Source organism: Camelus dromedarius, chromosome 5, assembly GCF_036321535.1.
Source record: "Camelus dromedarius isolate mCamDro1 chromosome 5, mCamDro1.pat, whole genome shotgun sequence".
NCBI classification, from domain to species: Eukaryota; Metazoa; Chordata; class Mammalia; order Artiodactyla; family Camelidae; genus Camelus; species Camelus dromedarius.
Genome location: NC_087440.1, coordinates 22,325,964 through 22,335,650, shown reverse-complemented (window position 1 = coordinate 22,335,650; position 9,687 = coordinate 22,325,964). Strand labels below are relative to the sequence as shown.

At 45.8% G+C, this 9,687-nt stretch overlaps 1 protein-coding gene across 1 annotated transcript; it reads right to left on the bottom strand.

Annotated features, from left to right (window-relative positions):
* Nucleotides 1–3,297: 3,297 nt before the first annotated feature.
* RHOV (ras homolog family member V) lies at nt 3,298–5,294 on the bottom strand. The gene is made up of 3 exons (XM_010989302.3): nt 5,068–5,294; nt 4,811–4,869; nt 3,298–4,614 (listed from the first exon to the last, which is right to left on the bottom strand). Exons 1-3 carry the CDS (start codon nt 5,273–5,275, stop codon nt 4,171–4,173), a joined length of 711 nt encoding a protein of 236 aa, XP_010987604.2. The 5' UTR covers nt 5,276–5,294; the 3' UTR covers nt 3,298–4,170.
* Between the last annotated feature and the right edge of the window lie 4,393 nt (nt 5,295–9,687).

The window sequence follows — 9,687 nt, the reverse complement described above, 5'->3', positions numbered from 1 at the left end:
CACACACTCAGGGCAGACGTGAGGATACACACACACAGGCAGAGCTATACACATCTCACATAAATATAGACACCCACCTTTACAGACACACAAACTTGCACATATATGGAATGATTCAGAGTTTTGCACAGAGGGAATACCCACTTTCAATGCACAAAAAGAGCAAAAACAGGGATGCAGAGAAATAGACATGAACACAAATATCTAATATATACAATACCTTGTCATCCTTTAGTATTTATTGACCACCCACTATCTGCTAGTCATGCTCCAATAGAAAGAGCCCCCTTCCACGAGTCACACAGACACAGAAACCCAAGCTCCCTCATCAGAGCCACTCGGGATTATATGCGGGTCCAGACTCCAAGGCAAAGATGAAGAACATTTTTTCTGTAGATGGTCATCAGCACAATAATCAACTGTAGATCTAGTCTCATTTACAAAAGAAAAAATGATTTAAAGAAAACAACCTAAATGCCCCCAAATAGGGATCGAGTTGAAGAAATTATAGTCAGGGTGAACCAGTAAGCAAACATGCACATATGGTTACAGATTCTAGTCACAGTTTATAATAATATGAGAAAACACTGTTAAATTTTCATTCTTTTTTTTGGTTTTTTTCTTTGTTTATATTTGTTTTCTTTCTTTTTTAATTTAACACTTAAAAATTTAAATGAAAAAAACCAAAAAATACAAAATTGTATATACAGCATAACCACAAGAAATACTTTTAAAATATGCATAGAAGAAAAAACTAGAAGGAAGTACATCAAAATGTTACTACTGATTATCTTTGGGAATTAAGACTATTGGTAAATTTTCAGTCTTCTAGTTCTTTGGAGTTTTCAATTTTTCTTTGAGTATTTATTATGGGAAAAGAAAATAAACATTTAATAGACAAGCAACAAGGTCCTACTGTCTAGCACAGGGAACTATATTCAATACCATATAGTAGCCTATAATGAAAAAGAATGTGAAAAGGAATATATATATGTATAAATGAGTCACTATGCTATACACCATAAACTAACAAAATATTGTAAATCAACTATACTTCAATTAAAAATAAAATAAACATTAAAAAATCAACTAAGAGTTGGTTTACACAAACCTTAAAAACAATTTACATCGATCCTCATCGATATAAATATGTATATATGACTTATGTAAGAATGTATATGTAAGAAACATACACTTTTATCCAGTGAACATGATCAATATTCCTTTAAGTTTAGATTCAAGAGTGCAGAAAGTAGAGAAAAAAAGGCAAATGAAGGAGAGAGAGAGAGACTGTATTATAGAGAGAGAAGCAGAGTGAGATGGTGGGTTTGGAAATCAGAGGTAACGCCCTCTTGTTCTGCTGGGAATGGGGTCTCCGTGCCTCAGAGGAACTTTCCAGCAAGCCGTTGCTCATAGGCCTGTCTCCAGACCTCAGTAACACAAACCTGGAGCTGAACTTGATCCTCAGGGTCACTAACACAGGTCCTGGAGAAGGGGGACTGACTGGAAGACGGCAAAAGAAGAAATGGGGCATTTTGGGGGTGGGGTGGGAGCACTTCCTAAACTAGAGGAAAAATCAAAGAATTGGAGTCAGAAGTAAGAATTTATTGAGGATCAGAGAGTAGGGATCCCTGGAGCAAGCTGGCCTTGTCCTGGTTGGTGTCAGATTTGAGAAGGCCTGGAATGCCGTGCTGAGAGGCTGGGAGTCCATTGCAGGCAGTGAGAACTGGTAAGAGTCTTGAGTCAGGGAGGGGCCCGGCCGGCCAGGCCGGCATAGCGGTGAGGCTGATCAGGCTCAGTGACCCAGCAGGAGAGGAGACAGAGTGACATGAATGTGCTGGTACCATCAGAGAATTAGAGAATGAGGGGCCCAAAGATCACCTGATTGGGCTTCCTCCCCCAACCCATGGCATCTCTATGGCCCCTTAGAGCAGTTTGAAAACCTCTAATCCAGTCTTTCATTTTGCAAATGAGGAAACAGGCACAGAGAAGCAGAAAAATTTGCCTAAGGTCATGGTTGATGCTGGAGCCTGAACTTGAACCAGGGTCTCTGCCTCAAAGGGGAGTGTGTCAGGCTGGGTTGAGGTTAACAGCAGGCCATGGAACTGGGGACCCCTCAAGACCTGGCTTCAGTGGTGCAGCTCAGCACCTCCACCCGCAGGGGCAAGGGGGCAACGGGAGACAAAGCTGGAACTCTGGGGGATGGGACCTGGTGGGGCAGGAGCTGGACAGTCTTGGATGAAATTAAACTTGGGGATTATGTGAGGTTTCACTTGGCTAGGATTTCTGTCCCTCGGCATGCTCTCTCTCTCTCTCTCTCTCTCACACACACACACACAGCTGTAACTTCCTGCAGAGGGAGCAGGGCTGGGACAGAGGGTTCACCTGGCCCTCAGCTGCCTTTAGCAGGTGTCGCAGGTGTGCCTTAGAAATCTCTCTCCACTTGAATAACACTTACCTATGTACCAACTCAAGAATTTGTATAGCCACTTAGTAATACTTCACTTGAGATATTACCTTTCTTCTCTGAGTCTCTTTCCTTATGGGTAAAATAGTGGTTTCCCCACCTCCACTCCCATCCCAAAAGGGCCCTTTTAAGTTCCTTCCAGCTCCACTTCCAGGGGATGTTCTCTGGATTCCTGCTCTTCCCCAAGTCCTCACTCAATGAACACTCCCTCCCAAAGGATTTCTGGGACTAAATTTCTATTTAAATTACTGACAACTGGCTCCCTGACATTCACTAGTCCTTATGTGGACTTTAAGTGCCAAGGCTGAAGACTGGGTCCAATCAACCCAAGTCCAAGAAGTTTGGTCAGTGGCTGAGGTTTAAGCTGTATGAGGTTAACTTCATTCTCAGGGTCTGAACCAGGGGGGTCCCCCAACCTGAGACCCTGGGCCCTATGGACTGTTGGAAGGAATAGAGCTGGAAGGTTAGAAGGCTCAGGGTTGCCCCAGAGCCCAGTGCTGAGCAATGTGCTCTAGAAGGGAGGGGGAGAGAGGAGGGGCACCACCCGCCCCGGTGAGGTCATGGGAAAGCAGCTCTGGCGCTGACACCTGGGGAAACCCGTTTCCAGGCTGCTTCCCACGCTAGCTCTCCTGGGAACCAGCTAAGCCCCAAGTGGGGAGCCCCAAACCTGCCCCCTAGTCCAGTTTCCATCACACTGTCCCATCTAGTCCAGCCCCCCATCTTTCAATCTAGCTTCATTCCTTTGGTACCCAACCCGTCTCTATCTTAACTGTTGGGCCTTGAAGGAGCAATGTACTGACCGCTCCAGGAAATAACACTGAGACAGCGGCTTCAGAAATGTAAGGCTTTATTTGTAGACTCCACACTGCCCTACCTTCTAGGCTGTGACCTTGGAGAAAGCCCCATCTTCCTCCGGGCTCCAGTTTGCAGCTCCTCCCCTCCTCTTGCTGGGCTTTGCCTCTCACTTCCTGCCCAACTCCTGGCCCAGCCAGTCTGGGCAGTGCCTAGGGAGCCCTGAGACCCAGTTCTTCCCAGGGACCAGCCCCGCCCTCCCCAACCTTGGGAGCTGAGGGCAGCCCAGGTGTCAGCTTTGCTCCTCAGCTGCCCCACTTCTCTGCTCTCATTCTTCTTCCTTCCAAGCCTAGCCCTCTGATCTACCTCCTCCTCCCCAACCTGCCTCCAGTCCCAAGGCTCCAAGGCTCCAAGGCTTCACTTCCTGCTCCCTCTCAACCTCTCACTGTCCTCTGTTGCACCCAATCCATCCTAAACTTCTTTCCAAATCTGGGCCGGACACCATCCAGCCCTTCAAGATGCCCAGCTGTTCCCCAGGCTTTTCCTCACCCCTGTGCCAAGGAGGGGGTGGGGACCAGCACGAGGGCCTGTGATAAGAAACTGGGAATTGGATCCCAAACTGCTTTGAGGTGGCTGACACTATCAGGATCATTTTATGAAAATCAAAGTACTGGGATTTCTCTGTGAGCCTTGACCACAGAAATCCAAGTCGGAGCCTTCCCTCCTCCAGGCCGGAGGCTCACCCTGGCATATAAGAGTGGGCAGTTGGAGGCCCGTGTCTCCAGTGTTCAGACGGGAACTGAGTCCTATGGGGTGGCCTGGCCTTGCCAGCAGAGCCATCCAAGGCCCTTTGCCTCAGTTTCTAGCAGTCTGTGGCCGTTGGCCTACTGCTCATTTGCTGCCATAGCCGTTCAAACAAAGCAGAAGAACTTCTTCCAGCGGCAGCGGGAGAGGGTACGCACACCTTTGGCATTCAGTTTCTTCTCCAGCCGGGCTTTGTGCTCGATGGCACTGAGAATGGCTGAGTCAAATACCTCCTTCAAGTTCTTCTGAGTCAAGGCTGAGCACTCCAGGTAGCAACAGGCCCGGATCTTCTCCGCCAGACCCTGAGCCTGGGGTTGGGGTACTGGGCCCTCCCGGCCGCCCTGGTCCAGCTGAATCAGTACATTGACATCGTCCCTCAGGTCGGCTTGGGTACCCACCAGCAGGACGGGAGCCTGCGGGTTGTGAGTGCGGATCTCCGGCAGCCATTTCTCTGTGATGTTTTGAAAGGAGCTGGGCTGCACCACGCTGAAGCAGGCCAGGAAGACATCCGTATCCGGGTAGCAGAGGGAGCGAAGGCGGTCAAAGTCTTCCTGGGATGGAAAGGCCAGGCCATTAGTAGGGTTATTCCCTGCCACCAGAATTGGGAATCCTCTTGTCACCTGGGGTTGGAGACTGAGACTCCTAACCAAGGGCCCAGGGCCTTTTCCATTCCTGATAAATCCAGGGCCCTCCTAGCCTCCAGCCCACCTCACCCCAGACCAGCAGAGGCCGCTCCCAATTTCTCACCTGTCCCGCTGTGTCCCAGAGCTCAATGCGCACGGGGGCTCCATCAACCAGGACTTGCACTGCAGGGGCGGGGCAGGGGATAGCATGAGTTAGAAAGAGCGTTCCGGGTCCCACCAGGCCTCACCAGCGCCACCTCGGGGCCTGCTCCCGCCTCCCTCTCCGGGGACTTCGGTGCACTCGCGCCTCAGCGCGGGCCCCAGCCCCCGGGTGCGCAACCCTACCCTCAGCCACGCAGCCGCCGGGGCCGTTGAACGTACCGGAGAAGGTGTCCAGCGCCGTGGGCCGGTAGCGCGCGGGGTACCCATTGCAGGTGTAGCTGACGATGAGGCTACTCTTGCCCACGGCGCCGTCGCCCACCAGCACGCACTTGATACCCAGCTCCGGGGACGCGCTGCCCCGCCGCGGGGGAGGGGTCGGGGCCCGGAGCGGGGACGACTCGGCCTCGCTCAGCTCCCGCGGGGGCATGGCCCGCTCCGGGGACAGCCCGGGACCAGGCTCCGCTGCGCTCGGGGAAGCAGGTTCCACAGGCTGCCTCTGACTGAATCCGCCGAAGCCCGGCGAACCGGCCGGCCGGCCGCCCGCTACCCGCGGGTATTTGTCGGGCCCCGCCCACCTTATCTGCATATCCCGAGCGGCCTCCGACCCCGCCCACCCTCCAAGCTTCCTCCCGGACCTCCTGGGCAGGGCACCCCGCGAGGTCAGGCAATCTCTAACACCCGGAGGTAGAGAGGCAGGCGGAAAACTGACGCTCAGGGAATCACACAGGTACAAGGACAAAGAATCACCAAAATGAGGCAGATCTAGGTATCTTGGCAGAGAAAGATATCTAGGTTTATCGTTAGGAGGAAGCAAGTTGCAGAACACATAATGCAACCTTTGGTTCAAATTAAAACAAAAACACTAGGCATATGTTTGTACGAGTCTAAAAAAGTCTGGGTAATAATTTTATCAATTAAAGAATGATTTTTAAAAATATAAAGATCATGACAAGGCAGAAAATAAGCGTGAACAAAGAAGGCAGGAATATATTGTACTCCCTTACACAGAAGAGCTTCCTCAAGGCAGGCTTTAAACACCTTCACTCTGCTCCTCTAAAGGAATTCAGGATGTGGAGAAGCTAATTAGGGAAGATCTTCAAGGACAGTTCTCCAACTGAATATTTTCTAAACCCCAAAGTCTCTAATACTATCTTCATCATCATCATCAAAAGTACATAGCAATTACCTACTTGCTGATGCTGTTCTGGGCCACCCACTGTCCTTGCCCTAGAAGGAGTTTACGGATAGAGACAAGATATCTCAGGTAGCCCTAGGAAGGTCACCAAGAGAGCAAGTGAATAGCTTGATCCTAATTTCGTCTCTTTATTGCAGCCGCACCAAGTGATACTAGGCTCAGAATCCTTTCTCTGAATTCCAAGCCTGTACAAAGATCTCAACCTATACAAAGACCATTGAAAATACCTCATTCATGAGTTGTTGCAGTGAGAGTGTTGGGAGAGGAAGTGTTGTTAGTAGTGAATACTAAGAGATAATCCTATTTCTTACACAGTTGGTAGCATAAAAATCCATAAATTTGGGGGGAGGATATGGCTCAAGTAGCAGAGTGCATGTTTAGCATGCACAATGTCCTGGGTTCAATCCCCAGTACCTCCATAAAAGAAAGAAAGAAATAAGAAAACCTAACTACCTCCCCCCAAAACAAACAAAGTGCAAAAAAAAAAAAATCTGTAAGTTCAAATCTCTAAATCTCTTGGAAAAAGTCTCACGAGCCCTTATTTTTATTTATTTTCCTTTTTCTTTGTTTCTTTTTTTTTTCATTGTTGGGCAAAAGTTGTTGAGGACAACAACTAGAAAGTTGCTGATTTAACCATTAAAAGTTTGACTTGGGGAAATGGTAGGATCCCCATGATCTAAGTCTATATCCCAATGTCTGTATCCTACATTCCCTATATCCAAATATCTGGGGTTGTTAATAATCCCTAATTATAGCCCCGATGACTTCTCAGATGTATCTATAGAAGTTTATTCATCTAGCAAATGAAAGAAGCCTAAAAGTGTTGTCTTCCCTTTGTATCATACAGAACTTCCAAAAGCTTTTCTTTTTGCTCTCCTGGAAAGGGAGGCAAACATGGGGGATTGAAAAGCCCTGGACATCAGGAGATCTTTCCCAGTATTCCTAGTCTTTCAGCTCGTTAGCTGTGTGATTCCTGAGAAATCATTTGCTCCATCTCAGGTGCCAGGTGAAGCGTATTTATATCTAAAAATCCTTCTGATGCTAGCAATCTGTGATTCAGAGAACCTCGGGAAGTTGCCCCAGCACAGATGTCTGGAACAAAATTGCTATACACACACACACACACACACACACACACACACACACACACACACACACACACACACACACACACACACACACACACACAGTCTTCTTCCAGCACTCTTGTCCTTTTACCCAAGTTTTAATAATAGTTTTATTGTGTCTGTAAATTTCAGGGTAACCCTGTTTAACCCTCTCTGCAGGTAGAAGGGTATCCATAATACACACATGAGGGGAGGGGTCAGCTGGGCATGGTTAAAGTCCTGACTTGGCCTGGGACAGTCCATTCTTCGCTAGCTCCATGGGTGGGGACACTTTCTGACCTGGGTCCCACTGTCTGAGCTGGTTTAGGGACAGTCTTGTCAGCAAGAGGGGGAGGGAGGAGACAACCTGGAGAGCTGGTGAGTCACCTATTTCTCAGCTGAGGACTTGCAATTCTGGCTGCTGCTTCTGCTGGGAAAGTCCTCTCCCAGGGGTGGCTTGAGCCTTATTCCTGCCCCCCCTGACAGACTGTCTGTCCCAACTTCCAGTCAGATACACATTTGCTAAGATTAAAACCTCGCCTTGATTTTCTCCATGGATAAATGATTGATTTTAGGACTGGAGCAGGAAATACACAAGATGAGCCTAGAACATTTGGTAGTACAGAAAGTAAGGAAGTGCTAAACAAACAAACAAAACAACAGGACAACAGGAAGATGGAGATATGTTAGATGGACACAGGAGCCAACCAAGAGAGCTTCCAAAGGCAAAATCTGGGACAATTTGAGCAACAGAATAAACTAGTATTGGATTATAACCCAAAGTATAAAATAAATAGCCACAGGTCTATTCTGATATAAATTAATAATTGAATACATAAATAAATGGGGGAATAACAGACAAATCTCCTGTGGAGAATTCCAAACAATGTATGTAAATACTGCACCCTCAAGGAGGAATGTCAACCCCCCTCCACCCTTGTGGGCTATGCATAGTGACTTTCTTTCAAAGGTGGCAGTATGAAAAGAGTGGGGGAAAAAAGTAACTTTACAGTGGACAATCCTGACAAACACTCCCTCAAGCAGGTGATCAAGATTAAGATCAACATTGATAAGTCAAGTTGATAGTAAGCACCCTTGATGTGATATGATGAGAATGACATGTTACCTCCATGGTCTTCCTCCCAAGAACTCCAGTCTAATCATGAGAAAAACATCAGAAAAATTCCAACTGAGAGACATTCTATGAAATGCTGGCCCAGTACCCCTCAAAACTGTCAAGGTCATCAAAAATGAGGGAAGTCTGAAATACTGCCACAGCCAAGAGGAGTCTAAGGGGACATGACAGCTAAATGCAATGTGGCATCCTGGGTGGTATCCTGGAAGAGAAAGAGGACACTGGGTAAAAACTAAGAATTCCGAATAAAATGTGAATTTAATTATTAATAATGTACCAATGCTGGCTCGTTAATTGTGACAAATGTACCATACAATGTAAGATATTTATAATGGGGAACCTGGGTATGAGGGTCAGGGAAACTCTGCTATCTTCTCAATTTTTCTGTAAATCTAAACTGTTTTAAAAGTTTATTAAATCTTGTAATAACCTTTCATAAAAATATGAAAATGATATATGTATGTATATGCATGAATGTGACATTGTGCTGTACACTGGAAATTGACATATTGTAACTGAAGGTACTTCAATTTAAATAAATAAATAAATAAATAAATAAATAAATAAATAAATAAATAAATAAAAGTTTATTAAAAAAACAAAAATCTAAACAAAAAGTATGGTACTGGCACAAAAACAGACACATAGATCTATGGAACAGGATAGAGAGCCCAGGAATAAATCTATGCTTATATGAGAAATTAATTTACAACAAAGGAGGCAAGAATATACAGTGGGGAAAAGACAGCCTCTTCAATAAATACTGTTGGGAAAACCAGACAGCTATGTGCAAAAGAATCAAACTGGACTACTTTCTCAGACCAAATACAAAAAAAATTCAAAATGGATTAAAGACTTAAATGTAAGACCTGAAACCATAAATTTCTTAGAAGAAAACAGAAGCAGTACACTCTTTGACATCAGTCTTAGCAGTATTTTTTTGGATCTGTCTTCTCAAAAGGGAAACAAAAGCAAAAATAAACAAATGGGACGACATCAAACTTAAAAGCTTTTGCACGCTGAAAGAAACTATCAACAAAAAAAGACAGCCTACTGAATGGGAGAAGATATTTTCAAACAGTATATTCAATAAGGAAAAAATACATTTGATAAGGGGTTAATATCTAAAATATACAAAGAACTCATACAATTCAACAACAAACAAAACAAAACAATAAAACAAAACAACCAGATAAAAAGTGGCCAGGGGACCTGAATAGATATTTTTCTAAAGAAGATATACAGATGGCCAACAGACACAGGAGAAGATGCTCAACATTACTCATCATCAGGGAAATGCAAAATAAAATGACAACTGTCAGAATGGTTATCATCAAAAAGACAATAGCAAGTGTCGGTGAGAATGTGGAGAAAGGGAACATTTATGCATTATTGGTAGGATT

What these genes read in the sequence shown, in the direction of transcription:
- RHOV (XM_010989302.3), bottom strand. Translation starts at nt 5,275, where the DNA reads ATGCCCCCGCGGGAGCTGAGCGAGGCCGAGTCGTCCCCGCTCCGGGCC. An exon ending in GGCGCTGGACACCTTCTCCG is followed by an intron (nt 4,870 to 5,067) that starts GTACGTTCAACG and finishes CCGCCCCTGCAG; the next exon opens with TGCAAGTCCTGGTTGATGGA. An exon ending in TCTGGGACACAGCGGGACAG is followed by an intron (nt 4,615 to 4,810) that starts GTGAGAAATTGG and finishes TTTCCATCCCAG; the next exon opens with GAAGACTTTGACCGCCTTCG.